Source organism: Pseudonaja textilis, chromosome 3, assembly GCF_049901715.1.
Source record: "Pseudonaja textilis isolate UNSWEBS1 chromosome 3, rPseTex1.2, whole genome shotgun sequence".
NCBI lineage: Eukaryota > Metazoa > Chordata > Lepidosauria > Squamata > Elapidae > Pseudonaja > Pseudonaja textilis.
This window is the reverse complement of record NC_141992.1, coordinates 50,181,758-50,205,509: the sequence shown is the minus strand read 5'-3', so window position 1 is coordinate 50,205,509 and position 23,752 is coordinate 50,181,758. Positions and strand designations below refer to the sequence as shown.

At 37.6% G+C, this 23,752-nt stretch overlaps 1 protein-coding gene across 2 annotated transcripts; it reads right to left on the bottom strand.

The window, feature by feature from the left end:
• Nucleotides 1–567: 567 nt before the first annotated feature.
• SRSF3 (serine and arginine rich splicing factor 3) lies at nucleotides 568–6,376 on the bottom strand. Of its 2 annotated transcripts, none has more exons than XM_087929639.1 (6): nucleotides 6,215–6,376; nucleotides 5,313–5,565; nucleotides 4,525–4,659; nucleotides 2,549–2,587; nucleotides 1,517–1,603; nucleotides 568–1,319 (listed from the first exon to the last, which is right to left on the bottom strand). In XM_087929639.1, the coding sequence occupies exons 2-6, from the start codon at nucleotides 5,516–5,518 to the stop codon at nucleotides 1,292–1,294; spliced, it is 495 nt and encodes a 164-aa protein (XP_087785765.1). In that variant the 5' UTR covers nucleotides 5,519–5,565; nucleotides 6,215–6,376; the 3' UTR covers nucleotides 568–1,291. The 2 variants fall into 2 exon arrangements, with proteins under 2 accessions (XP_087785765.1, XP_026573977.1); XM_026718192.2 differs by having other exon boundaries at nucleotides 5,313–5,520.
• Between the last annotated feature and the right edge of the window lie 17,376 nt (nucleotides 6,377–23,752).

The following is a 23,752-nucleotide window of genomic DNA, read 5'->3' as shown; positions in this document are numbered from 1 at the left end:
GCATGGAATGCTTTATGTCTGATATAACTTGACAGAGTATATTAAATTTTATGAAGTTCCTATTTGATACCCCCTTTGAAGACATTGTTTAAAAAATATTAAACATTTATGATCTTTAAATTATTTTTTAAAAACATATGAGGAAATTAAAACAGGTTTATTTCCACTGGCATGGATTTAAATGAATGAGATCAATAACTATCTTGGTACAAAATCAATGTATATTTTGGCATTCAAATCACAAACCATCAAAGGCTTATGTGGATAAATATTGCATGCAATATTTGGGGGGAATTTTAAAGCTCTGTAAAAGAAAAATAATTTTTGTGTTTAATTTTTACTTGCAGGGCTGCAAGCTAACTTTTCACGTTAAAAACTTGGAATTCTTTATTATTCAAATACAAGAATGGAAGACAGCATGCTAAGCCAAACAGTACTAGAGTTTGCTTGGAAGTTAAGTTTGAATGTGCCTTCAAACTATTAACAGATTTTAATTAAGCTATATCTAAGTCAACTTACATATTTTATTTTGCACGAATGGTTGTCAAGATACGAGTTAAAGAACGATTTGTAACAAAAACTTTAATCTTCAAGAGTTTACAGTGACAAGACAACTTATGCACAATGAGGAAAATTTCTATCTACAATGTACCCTTATATATATGTACTTATCCAAATCAACAGTTAATTTGCATTACAAATCTGTTTTAGCAGTAGTGCTCTACAGAAAAAGGTGTTCATATTTAATTTACATTTTGCACAATGGTAATTCTGGTATAAATCAGAACTCAGATTTAGAAAAAAGGCTAACTACAAGTTTTCAGTCTTCTTGTTTGCCACTGGTTTATTCTGGCCAATTAAGCTTCCACATTTCATACTGCAGAGATTGTCCATTCACAATTATAGCAAATATTCATGATTTACAAATTCATGTGTTAATTTGAGTTTAGCTTTTGAAGATTCTAGAATATGACCCAGCAGACTATGAACATTTGCTGCTATAGGTTTCATGAGGATTTATTTACCTCTGCAAGGTAACTGGCTAACATTAACATAGTTTATGCTGAAGGGTACAATGTAGAACAGGTTTATTACACTTTGAATGTCCTCCTCAAAACCATATACATTTTCACAACTGTTACATGTCACCTGTTACAAAAGAAACAAAATTTGACAGCTAAAACATTTTTAAAATGCACCAAGCTTTATGAGGTCTTAAACAAAACAATGTTCTGTACATACTGTCTTCAGACCAAAATGTGACTTCCTGTATACCATTCTTCCTGAAGTTCTATTTCCTGTCATTTGACCTGGAACGGCTAAGATTATACACAAAAGATTTAGTCAATGATAAATGGACTCCCAAATTGTATTTCAATATAATGTAAATATTGTGCAAGTTTAGTTTACATATGAATATTCAACTTGGCCTCTATATAGGCAAGGAGATTTTTACGGAAAACAGATATTTTAACATATTTTTAATCACTCTTTGAGTGTGTCGATATATTCTTACCTACGAGATCTGGAAAATGAACGGGAAGGCTTATGATTTCTCTCCCTTGAGAGTGACCTCTCTCTCCTTCTATCTCTAGAAAGGGATCTGTAAAGGAAATAGTATCATAAAGCAAGTTGCATCAAAAATCAGGTTCTAGAACAGCCCCCCCCGCTCCCCCAATCTTTTGAACATCAGGGAGATTCTGTGGAGGTTTTTTCATGGATCAGAGGGGGCGTGGTTTTGCACATTGCCTGCATCCCGCAAAGGGGGCTTTGCTTGTTTGCATGGCCAGTTTCTGGCATGCTGTGGCCTGGTGTCGGTTCACGGACCAGGGGTTGAGGACTTGTTCTAGAAGAGAAGTGTTTATCATTCTCAAATAGAAACAATGTGTTGAATATTTTCAATTAACACTTGTGGCATGATGTATACATATAAATTGTTTTCTAGAGTGATTTAGAGCTGTGATATATCAATGCTTCAGATTCATGCTTGGCAATCCCAAATAGATTCCATATGAATATTTACTACCAGAAAAAGTCAAGGATGACTTCAGAATAAACTATAAATAAACTATTCAGCAAAGATTTAACAATTTATATCTTTGACAAGGTATCTCATTCTGAAGCCACCTAATTCAAAATTAAATTTTCCCTCTTAACAAATTGGAAAAATTAGAAAAGGTCAGTTTAAAGGGTCATTTAAAACTATTTTTATAGGTAAATTATGTTCAGCCATGTTCTTCCATTCTGTAGTTTTTCTCAACTTGGCCCCTTCAAAGTGTGCAGATTTCAACTCCCAGAATTCCAGAGCCAGCAAGCTGCCTGGGTAGTTCTGGGATTATAAGTCCACATATCTTGAGATTGTTATGCTTGAGAAACACTGCTCTAGTGTATGGACCATTAGTGCATGACACTTCCCATTCCCAGATCTATAAAGTAAGTCTGTTTGCATGACTATCTCAATTTGTAAAACATTTTCATGACAGGGAATGTTTCTTTACATCTATGTGTGAAATACTTCGGCAATGCATGATCCGCACCAACAATTTACCTGCTACGACTACGGGAAAAACTCCTCCTCCGTGGAGATCTACAATCAAAAAAGAAAGGTGAGTCTTTTCATCAATTCAACACAACTGAGGTGAGGTAATTCCCAACTTGTCAAGTCACTGTTGGGCCCAGTGAATGTGCCAAGATAAATGGCACCCATCGTCCAGCAAAATGGAAAGATTCAGGCATTAAAAAGACTCAGCGTGATCAGCATGTTTCCAGCCATGAGTTTGTTTTAACTAATACCATGTCATAGCAAACCTGTCTCCAATGCAGCACTTCCATCTCAACAAAATCCACTGCCTAAAAGACTATACCAAAGTCCCATAAGTAGTTCCAAAATTGGTATAACTAGTGTTTTGGAACCCATGCAAGGCAGAGTACCAAGTGAAAGACTAATGCACAGTGACAATGACTCATTAGAGCTGCATCTGTGAATGTAATTTTTAAAAGGTCATAGTGTTTAGTCTAAAGAACCTTAGCTTGCCCAGTTTATCCCATAAAGTAATTGTTCTGAAATAGTTAGTAAAACAATTTAAAGGTGAAAGGAGGTAGCAGTTTTTTTGCAATGAAAACCAGTTAGCAATTAAGTTTGCCCAACTCACATGCAAATATACTGCAGCTTAGTTATTTATATTAGATTCCTTAACACCCTTAAAAGTTTTATTCAAGCAACATATGTATGTTACCACGAAATTATGCACAGCCAGCCTTTGATTGAGAAAAAATAATTACTTATAAGCCGCTTACTCCTTATTTTAACCAGCAGTAAACTGTATAAGCAGGAAAAACTTACTAGTTTTTGGTTTCAACAAGCTACAAATGGTGAGGTGAGGCTGCCGGACTGACTGCCAAGAAGAATTTGCTGAAAAGGTTTTGCCAGGTGTTGCGTTGTATTTAGTTGGTTGGCGAAGGGGGTGTTGTGGATTTTTCCTGCTTTTTTGTTAGCCGAAGGCTGCTGCTGTAGTTGTTGTGAAGACATTTGGTAAATAAACAGCTGAGCTGATTGGCCGGGAATGTGTGGGCGGTCGAGGTGGCTGCAGCCGATTTGGTTAAGGTTGGAGAGAAGGCTGAGAGAAACAGCATGCTCGGGAACCAAAGGGCGGTGCAACCTGACGACTGGCCATGCCTGGGTCATGTGAAACGACACCAGCCAAGCTGAATGGGGCGCGCTGGTCACATGACGCTGAAAGGGCTAGTTGACTGGCTAATGCAGACTCAGAGGGTGGTGAGAAGAGACATGATGGTGACTCTGTAACGGGTTCATTTTTATTAATAGATGGACCAAAAAGCATAAAAAAATGAAAAACAAGCCATCAGTACAACCATCTAGCAGCTAACAAATACTCCTATTGTGTTCTACAGTGAAAGGGAACAGGTTTCATTATTTTGTATGGACTCCATTCATCTGCAATAGGTTGAGATCAGCCCTTGCAGAAATTAGGTTTTAAGTACTGAAGTGAGTATTTAACACTTCATCAATTATCCAGGTCAGAGGGTGCATTACCAAGTAACAATCTGCTTTTGTTTGGGGAATTCATAACTGTAGAATTCAAATGAGGCAATAATATTTCAACAGATTTTATTAGTTGAAATTTAGCCGAGTAACTATTCATTGCTTCAGAATCCATAAAACAGTTGCCTGCTTAGCATCATTTGTGCTAAAGGAAAAGCAAACTGAGTGAAAAAATCCAAGCTGTTGTATGTAATGTTTATCAACAATGAAGAAAAAAAAAAGCTGAAGTACTGGGACAAAAAAGGGAAGTGACTAGATGAATATACTAGATGAATATGTTAGAGGATACTATCAACTGGTACAAGGACAGAAGCCAGTGCTCAACAAAGTGTATCCCTCTAACAGTTGCTTAATGCTTTAGAATTTGGTGGTTTGATAGACAGTGCAGGTTTTGAAAAGTCTATTTTGCCAAAATGGTAGTACTGCCAACATCATTAATAAAGTTATTTCATCCTGCATACCTGCGGCGAGGTGGAGGACTTCTCCTGCGATAGTCATCTCGAGGTCGTCTTCCCCATGAAGGAGGTGGGCCACGGTTCCGACTGCGTTTTTCACCATTGGACAGTTCCACCCTAACCCGACATCCACACAATGTTCTGGGAAAGATCATGAATAATATTAATAGATTTAAGTCCAACAATTAAAGGACATTTGCTCATACAATTTCCTACACTAAGTGACAGGGATGTTTTCCAATATTTTAGACAATTCCTATCAGTACAGTCAGTGGCAGAATAATCTGAACACAGAATCTTGCAAGCCAACCTATTTACTTTGTCCTATTGCTCACATACAAGCTATTTCATTATTGAAGAATGCCACAAGTACAAGAGTCCAAAATGTTATTTTGTATTCACTTTTGGGTTTTCAGTATAAAGGCTTAATATTTAAAGAAATTAACATGAAAACATAATTGCCAGTAATAGTGTTGGACTGAGTCATTCCTAAGCATTAAGAATGCTTAGGAAACATTTTAAATGCCAAATCGAAATACCAAATGATAGAACATTTCAGTATTTTTAAAATCTGGTCACCATAAAAATAACATATCTTTCAGGTACTTTCAAATTGAAATCTTCCCAAGCTAACAATTCATACATTGATCAGTGCTTAGAACTTTCTGCAAAAATTCCTTTACTTAAAATCCTTTTAAAGGAACATTTTAATGTGTTTTTTCACTATTCATAACATTTTTCAAAATCAGAATGCTCACTTGGAGGTTTCCCAAGAAAATCATAAGTAAGTTTACCTCCCATCTAGTTCTCTCACTGCATCGGCAGCATCCCGCGGATCTTCAAATTCAACAAAAGCAAAACCGGGGGGATTTCTAGCGACCCAGACGCTCCGCAGCGGTCCGTAGTAGCCAAAAGCTCGTTCCAATTCGGTTTTGTTGCCATTATTCCCAAGGTTTCCTACATAAACCTTGCAATCCAGTGGGCACGAATCACGATGCATCTCTGAAATTCATGCAAAAACGGCAATCATAGAAGGTAATCCGCCTCCTGATTACCAAACGAGAGAATCTTATAAATCTCACACATAATTATTATAGATAACGCTAAAGTTTTTTAAAAACCATTGTGAACAATCAACTTCCGAGTTCATACCTGTTCACATTTATCGAAAAAAATGTTTTGGATGAAAGTTGAAATCCAAAAATGATCTGAATTTGGAGAAGGCAATTAAGTAACTCAATGTAAAATCAGGAAAGTAATCAGCAGCGACTTTTCCCGGTTTTGCTACGTTTTCCCCCCAATTGCTGCTGTGCGAACTACTATCACATCAGGTAGCCTTTCATCAGGTAGGCAAAGGAGCACAACAGTTAAACCTCGTGCTCGACCGCAAGAAAAAACATTGTACGTAGAAAATGGCGCGCCCCTTTTTAACCGCTTTTAACGTAAGATTAAGCTACGAAAGCTGCTCACAATCTCCGTCTCCCTTTGACTATCCCGCCCCCCCGCCGCTTTCACCTGGGGTGCGAGTATAGTAAAAAAAATAACAGCCCATCAGTCATCTCCTCTCCCACGTAAAGCGATCAATCCTAGATCGCAGTATCTTTGACGCTATTTCGATCACACAAAATGGCGGCGGCTCTTTGTCCGCTAATACAACCGCGAGGCCTTCTACGCCGACCCACCCCTTTTCTCTCACCGGTTTCCTGGCCAAAAGACTCCCGCGAGCGGCTGCCAGTCTTTTTCCTCTTTGCCTCCTCTACTTCGTCCTGCAGCCCCGTAAGCGCGGTTGGAGTCGCTGGCTTTCCCGCCAAGACTCGATTCTGCGGTCCTTTACTTCTCCCCCACTGGACAAAATGGCGGATGGTACTTCCACGCCCTGACTTTTTATATACCGCCTGCTCAACCGGCACGTGACCAAAACATTCACCAATAGCAAGACACCTCTCTGGTGATTGACTTTCTCCGGCGCCCTACCCCCTTCCCGATGCCCAGCTCAGACTGAGAGTGCTGGTCGGAGGGCCCAGCCGGTTCGCCATAGCAACCGTTATTGTAACCGCATGGAAGTGGCAAGGGAGGGATAGGTGGACCCTACAGTAGAGTCATGGAGGCCTGGGATTCGGTGGCGGTTAGATCGGTCGTGTTTTGCGCTCAGCGTATTCTTGCGATGCATAAAGGCTCAAGAAGAGGGTTGTTTTTGTGGCACTCCGTTCTTTCTGGGGAATAGTTATGTCCCAGTTGCTGCATGTTTTTGACTATCAGGACTATGTAATGCTATCTTAACTACAAACCGCATGGTGTTGCAGAAAAGGGAGCGGAAAAAAGGGATATTTATTCAGACTTGACTTTCCAAACCTTGAAATGTTGCAGCTCTGTTTTGGATACTGAATGAAAGTGACTTCATTCTACATACCTTTTTAAAATTACACCTTGCAACTGAACACTTCCTTTAAATAAGGAAAGTAATGATTAATAATACATAATTTCCCATTCCTGGCTATGTTGCTAACTGGCCAAATACCTTGCTCCTATGTAATTTAGATGTTTTACTGTTTTTATTATTTTAAAATGTTTTTAATAGGTTTAATGTATTTTTTGAATTGTAAGCTGCTCAGAGTCATTGACTGAGCAGGGTGACTATAGAAATTGAATAAAATTTAAAAATTGTGATTTAATGTATTTGAGCTCTATCAGAGTATGAAAACAATTTCAAGGGTCAAAAATCCCGACTAAAGTGAAGTGTTTGTGCAATTTTCAGTGGAATCGTCTTGTTCTGGTTATCATGAAAAGGAGCTAAAATAATAATTTAAAAATCTTAATAATTTATTTTTGTGCCAGCAGACTTCTAGCAGAAAAGAAGCAACAAATGTTCCCAAATAGAGCTTTGATTATTTGTAATGAAACCAGCCTCAGGGACCATGCTAAGTGCAGTGAAGAAGAAGCCACACACAGGGAGAAGTGACAAAGTGGGAAGAGTCTAATTTATAAGGAGGAGTTGAGGCAGTTGAGGGTTTGGACTATTGCATCAGTCTCTATCTTTTCCATGGTGAACTCTGCCTTGGATTCTGTAAAACAAAAGTTTTTCCTGCAGTACACAACTTAATGTTGAAGGCTAAGATATTTCTACTTAGTGTTGATGGCCAGATATTTCTACATCTGAATATCCAGATAATGCCCAGATATTTCTACATCTGAATATAGTTGATATGCAGATTTAAAACCCCAACCCAGTCCTTTCTCTTTTTGCCTGATGCATTTGTTAAAGACCAAACATGCAACAGGTCAGTGGGGTATATATACTGCTTTGGTTTTTTTGGCAAGATACAAACTCCTGTCAACAATTCCCAAATCCCACAGCAAGTCTCTGGAAGACATTACAGTCCTTGACTTAATGATAGTTCATTTAGTGATTGTTCAAAGTTATAACACCACTGAAAAAAAGACTTATGACTATTCTTCACACTTATGACCATTGCGCATCCTTGTGGTCACGTGATCAAAATGCAGAAGCTTGGGGACTGACTCTTATTTATAACTGTTACAGTGTCTCGGGGTCATGTGATTACCTCTTGCGACCTGACAAGCAAAGTCAATGGGGAAGCCAGATTCACTTAACAACCGTGTTATTAACTACAGTGATTCACTTAACAACTGTGGGAAGAAAGATTGTAAAATGGGGCAAAATTCACTTATCAAATGTTTTGCTTAGCAACAGAAATTTTGGACTCAAATTGTGGTTGTAAGTTGAGGACTACCTATATTATCATTACCTACATTTATGCAAGTTGCTAAATTATCACTCATTTAGCTTAAAATCGATGAGCTGACAAGCCATATGTATTACATTATAAAATGTTTTTGAACCATAATACATCTTATAGTTTCCTTTGGACATGTAAATGCAACAATTTAGAATTGTTATTCATCGTGATTTATTATTTAGAATAATGCACAAATAAATTATGACATTTGGGATTCTGTAGCTTGAGCTCTAGACTTTACCTTTGCTGCTTGAAAAACATTTATTTTGGTTGCTCTTTGACTTTAACTATTGTTCCAAAAAAGGCTTTGTAACTTGTAAATAGCCAGCAAGGAACTTATGTAGCTGATTTCTTATATTTTTGTATATTTTGCTCTAACATGATAGTTTGCAGCGAAGTGTTATAAATATTCCTCTGAAGGAATATTAAAAAATGATATAAATAATTTTGGAATTCCCAGAGGAGATGTGATGTTTTCTGAGAAGTACCCTGGGATCAATTGGCTTCCACAATATAAGTAAGATTTGGCAGGCATATGGGCATATCCAAATTGGTGGCAATTTGCAGTTTTCCCATGAGCATGTGTTTTTCATTTTTATGACTTTAGGGGATTTCAATTTTGTCTGGGTTCCTGGTCTAGGCAGATATATTGTACTGTAGGTAGTATATACTGGTATAGTATCCTATGAGTGCCACCTTTCTCCAAGTGCTGATTTTCTCATGACAACAAAGTTTTGGAGAGGTTTCCCATCCAGGCCAGCATTGATAATATTTTTTGGTGCAAAGTGAAATGATGGGTAAAAATCTGGATTACCAGTAGATGGAAGCAAATAGTTTTTTGCATTTTTCTCTGTTATTGCAGTCCAACCTACCATAGTAATGGATACTCTTGCCCACCGATCTTTAGTATGGAGTGGAATACGTATGCAAGTGAATAGCTCAAATATAGTATAGACCTTGGCCTAGTGTCATAAAGATGTGAACTTGTTGCACTTTGCCATCTAGCGGTGAGTTAAGTAAATCTGTTTGCCTTTCCGATTATAATAGTTTCATTTTCTGCTTTCACTGTTTCCTATGTTCAACAATTTGGACATAGGTGCTCCACTTTGGACATAGCTGCCTTATTATATGTTATCATCTCCATCACAGTAGTTACATAGTATTTTTATTATTTGAATTTAAAGCAATGTCTAATTATCAGGAAGATATACAAATTGTTTTAGCAGTGTGGTATTCTCAAATCTCATTGTATTCAACCCTATCGTACTCTTTAATAATCCCATTTTCTTTCTTGCTTACTTAGTCAATTGCGACTGTAAATAATTTATTTTTGTGCATATAAAATTCTTCTATAGTTTTCTTTTGTAGAGGTATCCTTTCAGTTTAACCTCCACTAGTATCAGTTGTCTAAATAATTTACAATTATTATTACTGGTAGTCCTTGACTTACAATCATTCATTTAGTGACTGTTCAAAGTTACAATACGCTGAGAAAAAAGTGACTTATGAATGGTCCTCACAGTCAGGTGATCAAAATTTGGATGCTTGGCAACCAGAATGTATTTACAATACTTGCAGCCTCCCAGGGACATATGATCACCATTTGCAACATTCCCAGCCAGTTTTTGACAAGCAAAGTTAATGGGAGAAACTGGATTCACTTAACAACTATGTGATTCATTTAAAAACTGCAGTGAGTTGCTCAACAATTGTGGTGAACCATGTGGTAAAATTGCCCATGACTCATTTAACAACCAGCTTGGTTAGCAAGAGAAACTGTGGTCCTAATTGTGATTGTAAATTGAGGACTGTAATCATATTATGCTACCTTCTGGGTTTTTTTTTTACTATTCTGGATCCCATGAGCATTATCTATCTTTATCATCACAACCTTCTTTGCTTGGCCACTCACATCTTGAGGCCTCCCTGCCATAGTCTTTGCTCTTCTGGATTCATTTTTTTTTAATATCTAAAGGTTTACTATGTAATTGTTGTCCTTTACCACTGTAACTATATTTAGATATCTGTAATTAAAGTAATTGACTTCTTCCTCATATTATTTCTGCTTTCATTTCTCCTGATGTCTGGTAAATAGATGCTTTCATCTGCTCAACCATGTCAGTACTTTTATAAATAAGCAAACTCCCATGACAGTCTTTTTTTTTTTTGAGAATTCTCATGTTACAATCTTAAAAATCCAAACATATTTTGTCAGCCTCAAAATATTACTTTCTCTACTTTCACATCAAAAACACAGGTGACTTCACTGGAAAAGATTTGTCTAATTTAAGAAGCATATTAAACTGAAACAAGAGCATGAAAAATGATAATGAAAGGTCTAAAAAGTTAATAGCTGTGGAAAGGTTGAAAGAATTGCATAATGTTAGCCAAGAAAAAAGACCAAAAAAATAGCAGTTATCTTCGGAGTTTTGAAGGATTTTCACATCAAAGATGGAGCAATTTTGGATTTTCAGTTCAGAAAAATGGGATTTGAATTAATAGGTATACATGATTAAAAAGTAAATTTTATTTAAACTATAACCTGTTCGCCAATAAAAGACATTGCCTCCAGTAGTGGATATTCTATCAGGGATAATGCAGCTGTTGGTTTTCTGTTTCATTGAGAAAATGGACTTGATGGTTTTGAGGTCACAATCTAGAACTCTTATTATTTCAGACTCTACTTAATTGCAGAAGTTGGTGATAGTTTTCTAATTCAAATTTCCATATTAGAAAATTGAAACTTAATGCAAGCTTATACTATGCAAACTTGAGGATTTTTTTTTTACTTTTCAGTATTAGGGGCAATCAATGATCAAGTATGTGTATGTATAAGTAGAAGGCATATATAACAGTAAACTTTCCCTCCATAATGTTTTCTTCCTGTGCTAACTATCTTTCCTTAGTGCCATCTTGTGTAGATGGAGTTTACATTTATTTTTGGCGAATCCAGCCTAAACAAAGGCACATCAAAAGTTGATGTTAGCAAATAACACACACTCCAAATTACATATACATTTGCAATGCTTTGCCACTAATATTTCATGACACATATTTCTAGTCACTCTGAAGAAGTTTTAAGAGTCATAGGTTGTCTTCACCTACCCTAAAATTTGCAATCACATTAAAGCTGAGAAATTACTTTTTGAAGTTTAGAATGGAGATTTTAGCGTGGATTATGAGTTAATGCTAGCTATAAAGAAATCTAGTCAATGTGGTTGTCAATTCTAACAGAAGGGATATGAACTGTTTTACAGTACTACCAGTTGTTACAACCAACTGAACATTAGTGTACAATTTTGGCTAACTTAATTGGGCTTAGAACCCTGTTATATTAAATTGTATATTTTAAAAATCAAGTTTTAAAACCTTTTATTGTCTATACATTTAATACTTTTTCCGATGGCAATTTCCTATGTTTTCATTTGAGCCACCACAATATACAGAAATGTACAGCAAATACTTTTCTGAGAAGAGAAACATTTTTTTGCCCAGAACATTTTTGAGTTCAGCATAGGAAGCCAAAACTGAGAATCATTAGGCTTTCATTTTTTCGTGGCTATTCTTGATCTAATAGGAATATCACCATATTGTAAAGCATCCATAATTTGTTTAGTGCAAAAATTAAAAATGCTGGACAGACCCAGTCTCTGAATCCGGAACCATCTTGATCTTTCCTTGATTGCACCTTCTCAAATATAACAAAAGAGTAGCCATGGCAGTGCATTTTGTCAATGATAGAATGCATGATGTGGTCATTCAGTCAGCATCTTCTACTTTCTCCAGTTGACATTCAGTTGCTCAGATGAATGTAAACATAATTCTTGAAATAATTGCTGTTTCCTTTCAATTCATTAAATGAAGGCAATCATAAAGCTGAAGAGCAAATTAGGTCAGATGTTTTAGACTTGGCTTTGTGTAATGCTGATTAGTCTGTGAACATGTAACTAGGTAGTTCTTCTTTCACAAAGAAAGAATTTATTTTTATGGGTATCCTGGAAACTAAAGAGAAATCACAAAAGTACCAATTTAGCAATCTTTATTTAAAAGTTTTAATTGGTTACAGTTTTTAACCTTTTCAATAAATGGCTATCGCCAACAGCTGAAAATCAGGTTACAATACTAGAAGTGAAGTTAAGAAGCACAATGTCAACAAATATTTTAAAAAATCCTAGACTTAGCTACCAAGCCTGGGTTGCATAATTAAGTTTATCACAAGATATCAAGAAGTTGTGTATCCTATATCCCCTTGCTGTCATCTATAGGTTGTTTGAGGTTTGGCAACCCAGGTTTGATAGGCTATCAAAGGCTATCAAAGCCCTATCTAGACAAAAAGAAAATGAAATTGTATACATATCGGTATTAATATTTATTTGTTCTGTTTATTTTTTGCCTCTTTCATTAAATAATCTTAATTTTAAATTTTGCCATAAAGTATACTAATTTCCTGTGTGAAGTTAGTTTGCTTAAACATGGTTTGCTATGTAAACAATAAATGGCTACTGTGTTTCTCCAACAATACGGCCTCCACCAATAGGAAGGCCCAGCATGATTTCTAGGCATGAGGTGAAATTAAGCCCCACCCCCCAAATTTAGGCCTATTTAATCCATGTGTTTCCCCACCATTTCTCACATCGTTCGTAAGAACTACACGAGGTGAAGAGAAATGGGGGGAGGGTTGGGGGGGAGAAAACTTGCCTTTAGGAGTGCCCTGCAGGTAGCCTAGGCTAGAATACCCCGATCTACCGATAGAACATCAGCTGATAGAAGCTCCCCAAAGGCAGGGTCCCCAGCTGCTTCTGGGTGAGGCGTGGCTGCCCGTGTCCCCTCGCCATTAGGCAGTGTCTTTCGGGTGATGGAAGCTCCCCAAGGGTAGTCATCAGCTACTTTGGCTGGTAGAAGCGGCCTCGGGGCAAGTGCATACACACACTCTCCTCACCGCGAGGCCGCTTCTATCAGCCAACGAAAACTCCTTTGAAGGCAGAGTCCCCAGCTGCTTCGGGGTGAGGCGTGGCTGCTCATGTCCCCTCGCCATTAAGTAGTGTCTTTCGGGTGATGGAAGCTCCCCAAGTGCAGTCACCAGACACTTCAATCAGCCGGTAAAAGCAGCCTCGCGGCGAGGGGAGTGTGTGTGTGCACTCACCCCAAGGCCGCTTCTACCGGCCGATCAAAGTGGCTGGTGACTGCCCTTGGGGAGCTTCCATTGCCCGAAAGACACTGCCTAATGGTGAAGGGACAAGGGCCGCCATGTCTCGCCCTGAAGCGGCTGGGGACTCTGCCTTCGGGGAGCTTTCGTCGGCTGATAGAAACAGCCTTGTGGAGAGGTACGTGCGTATGGGCCGCTCTATTTGGGGGAGGAAATTAAGTCACCCCCGAAAAGACGGCCTAGCCATTTTTGGGGGGGTCAAAAAAAAATAAGGCCTGGCCTTATTTTGTGAGAAACACGGTTGGTTCACACAACAAATTAAGCTATAAACTATGGTTTACAAAGTATAATAGTTCCCATTTTCTCTTGCTGTCTCATACTTATTTACTGGTACCTTTAAAAGGACCCCCCCCCCCAAGTGATCAATATGCAGTGGGGTAAGCCTTTGGTGGCTGGAGTCTACATGTTATAGAAGGCTGAGAGGGAAGGGGGATTTCTGTGCTGTAATGAGATGGAGAGTGGCTTCTCCTTGTCTCTTGGTCTTGAGAGGATAGTGCATTGCTGTTTAAATAATTTAACTCTCATTGTTGGCTTACACTATAACTACTCTATTTGTTCATCTCAATATCATACCACTGATTTTCAACTATTATGACAGAGGTCCATAACCTCTGGGCTGCAGCCCCACTATTGGACTGTGGCCTGTTCGGAACCAGGGCCCGTGAGTAGAGGGCGGGAATATACTTGTGCGGCCTGGTTCTTCTTTTCCCCCCCACCAGGCCACCAAGCTGCCAAGGTTGGGGACCACTGTATTATGACACACCAAAATCTAGTAGCACAAATAATGAGAATGCAAGAGGTATGCAACTCTGAGGATGTGGACTGCCTTCCCCTACTAATGGAATGGAATGGAATAGAATAGAATAGAATAGAATAGAATAGAATAGAATAGAATAGAATAGAATAGAATAGAATAGAATAGAATTCTTTATTGGCCAAGTGTGATTGGACACACAAGGAATTTGTCTTGGTGCAAATGCTCTCAGTGTACATAAAAAAGATACATTCATCAAGAATCAAGAATAATAAAGTATTAATAAAAGTCATAGGGTACAATAACACATGTCTTATAGCATCCATGGATAACTGATTTTCAAATACATGTCAAAAGATGTCTAACATTTTTTTTCAGGTTATTTAATTTATTTATTAAATTGTTATTCTTCCTATCATCCTCACAAGGTGACTCTGGGCAGTTTACAAATCATAGAACAAGAATAATATAGAACAAGAATAATTAAAATATCAAAATATTAAAAACTACACACATTAACTCATTGTGAAAACTGTACTAAAACCCAAACTAAGTGAGCTAAGAGATGGACGAGATGGGGATGAGGTCTTCTTACCCCCCATTTGATTGAATTGTGCACCCCCTAATTAAAACAAAACATCACTCATGACTTGTTATTGACTCATTTATTGTACTATTTTATGATCTTTTTTAATGATCCAATAAAGAAATTATATTGCAGTATCAAATATTTGATAATATTTCAAACCAATGACACCCCAATGTCTCAATCACTTCAATCACTAACAACACAGTAGATTTTTTTCTTCAGAGTTGACTGACTTCAGACAGAACACGTATTTCATTTATAAAAGGGCAGGGGGGAGGTCTTATGGAATATGATTCACAGCTCGTACCTCTTATTCAGGAGGCACAGAGTAAGTATAAAAACAGCTCTGAAGAATCATTCTGCAGTGTAGAGCAAGTTCACTGGAGTTCCAGTAGCATCAAGATTCCAGCAGGTCAGTCTGAATATACTTCAGTAGGAAAACATATAATTGTGAGTATTGAGTATAAATCCTTTACAAAATTCATCAGTAAGTGATTAGTATTCTTTAAAAATTGAACTATTATCTTGTATTGTTTATCAAGTCTTTTGGGGGGAAATCATTGCATTTGCTTTATGGTTTTCGAAGTATGTGGTTTTATAGGCATTTGTTCTTGGTTTTCTTCTACGATATGATCCTTCCCTAACTTGACAATGCTGCCTGGCAATGGGTGCTGAATTTGAAAAAAAATCTGGACAGTATTTACATGAGGAAGTCTTAACCAAATATATACATTGTTTAAATGAAAGGAATAATAGGAATGTATTTAACAACTGCTTTTTTGCATTAAATACAAATAACATGTAAATCAAATGTGATGGTTTTGCAATATTGAACAGATACTGTAATTCTTATCGTACTAGCATTACTTGATTGATATACATTAAAGCAATATGAAAGATCAATTATCTACCTCTTTTTGATTGAGATATATTTATTCTTATTAGCAGTTATTTAAAGATGGCATGTTATAAATGTACTTCAAAGATTATAATTTCATCTCATTGAAAACATTACAGGACTGAAAAAAGATTTCCTTGTCGGAAAAATATCTACAAATGGCAAAAATTATATCAATCTTTTTTCTTGCTTGCTTTGCAACATGTCAAGAAACAGAAAAGTAAGAATTTCATATAGAATTATGTAATGTATTTTTTCTTGTTTTGTCTCTTGCATGTGAAATTAACTGTTAAAATGTAATGATAAGGGTATTTTACTTGTTAAAATTGTAGAAAAAAATTAAAACAGGAATTTAATGTTATCTTTTTCAAAATTATTTTTCATTTAAAAATTGGGGACATTTTCTTTTTAAGGCAAAGTTATCCTGTAGCCAGAAAATAGCAAAACTAAATGTAAGAATCTTCCGGTATTTTGTTAATTCAAAAGAGGATTTGGAGAGCATCAAAGTGAATCATAGGTACTGATGCTGAACAATTTGACTCAGAGTGAAAGCTTACGTTTAACCCTCTGAATTCAGAACCAGCTAGACTTGATGCATAAAGAGGCTGGGATTTCTAATTCTTCCACCCATTCTTTCTCAGCTTGGCCCAGCTCACTTCAAAGGGTTGCAGTTGTGGGGAAGATAGCAGGAGGGAACATTATGTATACCGCCTTGAATTATATAGAAGCAAGGCAGGAAATCAACCTGAATTAAACAATCAACAACAATGTACAATATTTCCATTTGAAATTCTTGGAATACCATTAAATTCTTGAGCAAGGAGTTGGATGTAATATGACAACAGAATACAGTGCTGTGTTCTTTTATGGTCGGAGTCTTCATCTTTCTTTGTTAAGAAGCCTGTAGCAGAAAGTGAGAGAGACTGGGCATGCTTTATTCTTCCATTCGAAATATACTTCTGCTTCTCAAGGTACTGATTTTTCATATTTCAGTAAAAGAGCTGTGACAGAACATCAGCTGCTGAACGACAGAGGAAGAACCCTTCAAGGTTTAAAGCGACTCATGTGGCTCCATAATGCCATGGGGGGAGTGCATACAGCTAGTGGCCGAGACCTCTCCCAAGCACATGTCCTGCTGACCTCAAAGGAGCAAGATCTCTCAGATCTGTATGACACCATGGATAGAGAGGAAATGCCTGATATGATGGAGCCTCTATTGCTAGAGCTCCTGGGGAGAGACACACCTGTTGCCAAAATACCAAAAGCAAATGTGCTGCACTATCTTAAGAATGGAAGAGGCCACTAGCTCCTGCAAGATCTTTCTGAATTATTTCAAATGGGAGGCCAAGATGGCAAAAGAGATCTTAGTGCTCAGATGTAGATTTCTAACCCCAGCTGCTGTCTCTTTGTCTGTGTCTATTGCATCACCTGAATTATGTACTGTCCGAGTTAGGACAGAAATACAGTTATGCTATAATTAGACATGCATGTTTCTGCCATTTATTACTTCTTCTCAGTTTTTACAAACAGTAACAACCAGAATACTTCACACTTCTAATTTAAGACAATGGGCCTACTTTGAGAGTTTGCTTCTACTGGTTGCACTCAAGAAAAAGTGAACAGATTTTAAATAAAATTACTGGATAAAATCAATTGAATCAGAAATAATTGGAACTACTTCCGTATAAAGAAATCATTCAGGTATATCTGGGGAAGAATTACTTTGAATTAATTGGCTGTAATTTTCCAAATTGTTAAAAGTAAAAAAGAATTATATCCAAGAGTTCTTGAGTCTTTAAAGACTAATTCCACGAAAAAAGGCATGATTGTACATGTTCCGGTGATAGGAAATACTGAATGGAATGTGAAATGACAAGGAGAAACAGAACGTGTTATTTTCAGGCACTATTTGAATAAAAATGCAAGATAACGTTCAGCTTTCTGGGCAATCACTCAAATAGGTATTTGGACTTGTTTTTTTCACCTGAGACAAGAGTAACTTATATTTAATGGAAGAGCTAATCAGTTGGGCTTGATTATCAGTCAAGAATAATGCTTTGCTAATGTTAATGCTGTACCTGCTGCATAACTACCATAACATTTATAACACAAGTAACCTAATTCTGCTTAATGTATTGGACATATATGTGACCAAACTGCTTGCTAGGTGCAGGTGCATATTAATGTCCATTGTGCAAGGCAACATTTTTCAGGAGTCTAGCTGAATGCCTATTAGATAGTGTTAAGCATAACTCTGTTTCTTACTTTTGGGACATTGCATATATTTTTGGTACATTTTCAGAGAATCTCTTGACATACATCACAATTAAACATCTGTGTTTCTTTTTGCTAATAATAAAGATGGTGGTTTCTCAGTTTCTAGTTTATTTCGAAATTTGACTAATAATGTGCTCCATGATACACATTAGGATTTCACAAAAACAGAATAAAATTAAGTCATGGCATTTTATTTTGAGACAAGAAAACATACAAGACCACTTCCATACATTCTGAAGGAGTAATAAAAGGCACAAGCACATAAGCTAATAGGTCTGAGTAATTCACACTCTACAATTGCTAAAATATATACATCAAGTAAAAATGCATTATTGGTATAGTTCAGTTTTGATGGACAATAAAAATAACATAAAATGTACCTTTATTATAGCTTGCCAAAGTGTCACAAAAAAGTATGCAAGCATTTGACTTCTTCAATTTTTAAAAAAATTAAGAGATGATACAAAAACAGTGAAGTGTAAAATGAAGTCTAGATGTAATTGCTGTGATAGTTCACACTCAGTTAGCTAGTTGAAGGTGTTAGAGTTATCAGGTGATACTATTCTGGATTTTTTTTAAAAAAAATCAGATGTTAATCTGACATTTTATGGCTTTTTAACGTTTGCTTAAGATTTAGTGTAATATATGGTGTGTGTGTGAAACAGAAACAGAAAGGCCAGTTGTATTGTTCATATGCACATTTTTGCAAGATTTTGCTTGGTCCCTAATAATGGAACTTCCCCTCTATAAAGTTTGGATTTATTTTGCTTCATTAACCAAGAGATCTACCTATTATTAAGCAACCAATATAAATATACTATAAATGTAATAGACAAACTCTATTTAAACCACATTTTTGTCATAAGAAAATGTCAATAAAGATTCCAAGTGGTATCGTGAAATACGTAAACTTACTTCCTTTTATGTAGAACATATCATAAAGACATTATTCTTCTGTAAATATGTAAATTGAAAAAATAAAGCAAAATTTTAAAATGTTAATGTGGACTTCCAGATTCCTGTCAAAATGCTCTAGAAAGAAAATGTCTCTTGAAAAAAAGGATGAGAGGATGGCTACCCCAGCAGCATGTGTGTTTTTTCTTACAGTTATTGTAAGAATATTGAACTTCAGGTAGATTTCTCCAAATAATTTTTCACTTAAGTATCACATTCTATTTAGGATGCCAGCAACTTTGTGGTACCACAAAGGAACAGAATTAACAAGCATACTCTTACCAGACAAGCTAGTAGTAAAACTTTTAAAAACTTTTTCAAAAAATTGCATTACAATTGCATCCTATTTTTGAAGTCTAGTTTAATAGTTACCTGATCAATTAATAATGTAGCTATACCTTGTTTAAAAATGATCCAGAAGTGCTTTGGATTTCATGCAAGCACAAGTGTAGCAGCTCATTACTATTAAGGAAGCCCAACATCTGTGTGAGCTAGAAAAAAAATGCATCATGAATTTTACTGCATTGTGTAAAGTCCAAAATACTTTCTACAGATAATTTCTGAACTGCACACAGCCTAATAATAAATCAGTTTATTATTTGTGTTTTCTCTGTTTTGTTTTACCTGAAGAAAGTTCTGCACTGCTCAACTTGTTCTTGAGGACTAGAACAAACTGTTATGGATCAGGGCTGAAAACAATACACAATATTAGTATGCTTCGTGGCTCACTGATTACTAGAAAGGAACTTTCCCTTCACCAACCAGATGAAAGCAGACTGTAATGTGAACTTTGCTATACCTGTTGAGGCAGTGACTGGGTCTCTAGCACAACTGTACCGGAGATGATTCCTCAGGGTTAAGGCCATGGCAAGAATTTTGTGCAATCCATGAGACACTAATTTTAATGTACCTTCCTCTAGTGGCTACTCCTCAACTCCTAGGGATACTGTGCTCATTGGAGGCTGGCCTGTTTTTGCAGGACTACTTTTGGGAAACAAATCCCTGCTGGGCCCCAGGCACTCTCTGCACTTGATGGGGGTGTGTGTGAGAGAGGTACATACCAGCTGCAATGAATTGATTATGGAAGACTTTTGATAAGATTCATTGACAATGGGCATGCATCATGACTTCCTGGGAACACTGATACCTCTATAAATTGCTTCCTGGTCAGGCTGTCTGGCATCCTGTCCATGGATGGCAAGATAAGACACATAATGATCTAAGGAGGCTTTTCATAAAATGCCTGTTTGCCATGCATCAGGTGCCTGCCTGGGTTACAATCCATTTCGCAGCACACCAAGCACTTTTAAGGTTAGGGGTACTATCAACACAACTCATCCATGCATTACAAACCTAGTATGACAGATCCAAAGGTCTACGCCATGTATTCTGCTGAACTGTTCTCCTTTCACCATTAGGTTATACTTAGTCTGGCTGTCCATGTTGACCCTTTTTCATAGGTGATTCATCGTTTGTCTCTGATAAGCTTCATGCATACTACACTTGCTGTATGAAGAAACTACTCAGTAATACAACAATCTAAACATCAGAATTCTAACTAACATTGCATGAGAAGGATGGAACTTCAACATTAGCAGGTTCCCCTGCTCAGCATTCCCAACATCCACTTCTTCCTTTGACAGTTGTGCTTAGGTACTCACCACTTCATACAGTACTGTAACTGGCTGTTTCCCAATGTTTCCTGCAAGCTGCTATCTAGGTCTCACAGCAGGGGAAAGAAAAGTATTGCAGTAATTGCTATACACTAACCTCGTTTGGCTAAACCATTTGATGGTGTTTATGAAGCACATGATTAGTCAGAGAACAGCTGGGAACATATTGGAATAGATGTTGTTAGTTATTGTTAGTTGTGAAGTCTTGTCTGACCCATGGCCACCCGATGGACAACATTCCACCAGGCCTTCCTGTCCTCTACCGTCTTCTGGAGTCCATTTAAGCTCACGCCGACTGTTTCAGTGACTCCCTCCAGCCACCTCATTCTCTGTTGTCCCCTTCTATTGCCCTCAATCTTTCCCAGCATTAGGCTCTTTTCCAGTGAGTCCTTCCTTCTCATTAGGTGGCCAAAGTATTTGAATTTCATCTTCAGGATCTGGCCTTCTAAAGAGCAGTCAGAGTTGATCTCCTCTAGGACTGACCGGTTTGATTGCCTTGCAGTCCAAGGGACTTGCAGGAGTCTTCTCCAGCACCATAGTTCAAAGGCCTCAATTCTTTGACGCTCAGCCCTTCTTATGGTCCAACTTTCACAGCTATACATTGCAACTGAGAAAACCATAGCCTTGACTATACACACTTTTGTTGGCAGGGTGATGTCTCTGCTTTTTAGTATGCTGTCTAGATTTGCCATAGCTTTCCTCCCCAGGAGCAAGTGTCTTAATTTCTTGACTGCAGTGTCCAACTGCGATGATCTTGGAGTCCAGGAAAATAAAATGTCACTACCTCCATTTCTTCCCCATCTATTTACCAAGAATTGAGAGGGCCAGATGCCATGATCTTAGTTTCCTTAATGTTGAGTTTCAAGCCAACTTTTGCACTTTCCTTCTTCACCCGCATCAAGAGGCTTAGTTCCTCTTCACTTTCTGCCATTAAAGTAGTATTGTCTGCATATTTGAGGTTGTTGGTATTTCTCCCGGCAATCTTAATTCCAACTTTTGATTTATCTAGCCCTGTCTTTCTCATGATGTGCTCTGCATATAAGTTAAATAGGCAGGGTGACAGTATACAACCTTGCTGGACTCCTTTCCCAATTTTGAACCAATCAGTGGTTCCGTGTCCAGTTCCAACTGTTGCTTCTTGACCTGCATATAGATTTCTCAAGAGACAAATAAGATGGTCTGGTACTTCCATCTCTTTAAGAACTTGCCACAGTTTGTTGTGATTCACACAATCAAAGGCTTTAGCATAATCAATGAAGCAGACTGTAGATGTTTTTCTGGAACTTCCTAGCTTTCTCCATGATCCAGCATATGTTGGCATAGTTCCCCTGCCTCTTCGAAATCCTGCCTGTACTTCTGGTAGTTCTCGACCCACATAATGCTGGAGCCTAGGCTGTAGGATTTTAAGCATAACTTTACTAGCATGTGAAATGAATGTAATGGTGTGCTAGTTTGAACATTCTTTGGCATTGCCTTTCTTTGGAATTGGAATGTAAACTGACCTTTTCCAATCCTGTGGCCACTGTCGTTTTCCAAATTTGCTGGCAAATTGAATGTAGCACTTTTATTGTATTGTCTTTTAAGATTTTGAATAGCTCAGCTGGAATACTATCACCTCCACTAGCTTTGTTGTTGCTCAGATTTCCTAAGGCCCATTTCACTTCACATTCTAGAATGTCTGGTTTGAGGTCAGTGACCACCCCAACGTGGTTATCAGGGATGTTAATCTCGTTCTTGTGTAGTTCTTCTGTGTAATTTTGCCACCTCTTCTTAATCTCTTCTGCCTCTGTTAGGTCCCTGCCATTTTGGTCCTTTATCATGCCCATCTTTCCATGTATATAGAATATATATAAACTGGCAAAATTCAAGTTGCATTTCTGGTCTTTCAACCATCTGCAAAATTATGTGTGGGGAAGAGAGCTGTAAACTGTCCCAATTACTCTGTAATGCTGTGTTTCCACACACACCAGTGGTTGAAAGCAGCCCAGTAGATGGTTTCCTGTGGAAAACAGGTGTCCTCTCAGTCCAACAGTAAAAACCACAAAGGCTCTGCAGGCAATCTGCCCGGCAACCAGATAAGATGCAAGTCAATGAGCAGCTGGCTAGAGATCCCATCCAATAGAGAATAAGGAAGATGACAAGTTAGTGAAGATAAACAGGCCCTTTGCCTAGGCAACAGAACCTGCATATATCCCTCAAGGCCATCTTCCTTACCCTCTACATACCTCCTGGCCATAACATTAACATGAAAGCCTTTGAAGTGGCACATACCATGCAGTTAACAGTACTTATCCCAGTTGAACTTGCCACTTCAGCTTCAGTTCAGAACTTAGGAAGCTGGTTGGCCTTTGCTGGGATGAAAGGAAGACTGTCATGCAGAATTAGGGAGATGCCTGGATACAAACACAAGTCTTTGTATTTCCCTCAAGTTTCACTTTTTTACTTTGGTATTTTTCACCAAATGCATATCAAGGGAAATCTTTTGATGAGGCTTTCTTTGAAATTGCTCAGCTTTCTTTTACCAGACATCCTTTTATGCTTTTCCACCAATTCAGCCTTCTGCTTTCTTTTCACAAAATAAACTGGGGGGCGGGGGGGCACAGAGGGGATGTCTTGAGAGAGAGTGAGTCAAAAAAGTCAAAATAGCAGCCAACCATGAAACTGAAGTCCTGCTCCTTTCTTATCTGCACTACTCTTTCTGGACACTTCAGAACTTTTTAGGAAAAAACTATGATAAACCAATTATCTCTTAAGAATGAAAATGTGATGTTTTTGGATTTTTAAATGTCCATTTGGAAGTATCCTGGGGGATAGGGAAGAGTTGTATTACTTGTTCTGACTTACAAGTTAAATGCTGCTAACTGTATGGTGCAGTAAGATTCCACTCCTTGGAGATTCCTTCTGATAAAAGACACACAGAACTGCTAATTTTCAGAACTACTGCTCTGGGAATTAAGACAATAATACCCTGTTGTCTGGTTTCCAGATAAAACTTTTATTTCATTCCTATATCTGTTTTCATATATTGTATTCAGCTCTGTGTTCGGAAACGGAGTGGCCTATAAACCGTAGCAATAAGTACCTAATTGCTTTCCCGTTCCGTGCTCTGCATTCAGATTCATTAA

Bases quoted from the DNA above. Each gene is read 5' to 3' on its own strand.
- SRSF3 (XM_087929639.1), bottom strand. From the start codon at position 5,518: ATGCATCGTGATTCGTGCCCACTGGATTGCAAGGTTTATGTAGGAAAC. The intron at 2,588-4,524 runs GTATGCAGGATG...TTTTGATTGTAG, and splicing joins AGTCCTCCACCTCGCCGCAG to ATCTCCACGGAGGAGGAGTT. The intron at 1,320-1,516 runs GTAAGAATATAT...GTATAATCTTAG, and splicing joins TCATTTTCCAGATCTCGTAG to CCGTTCCAGGTCAAATGACA.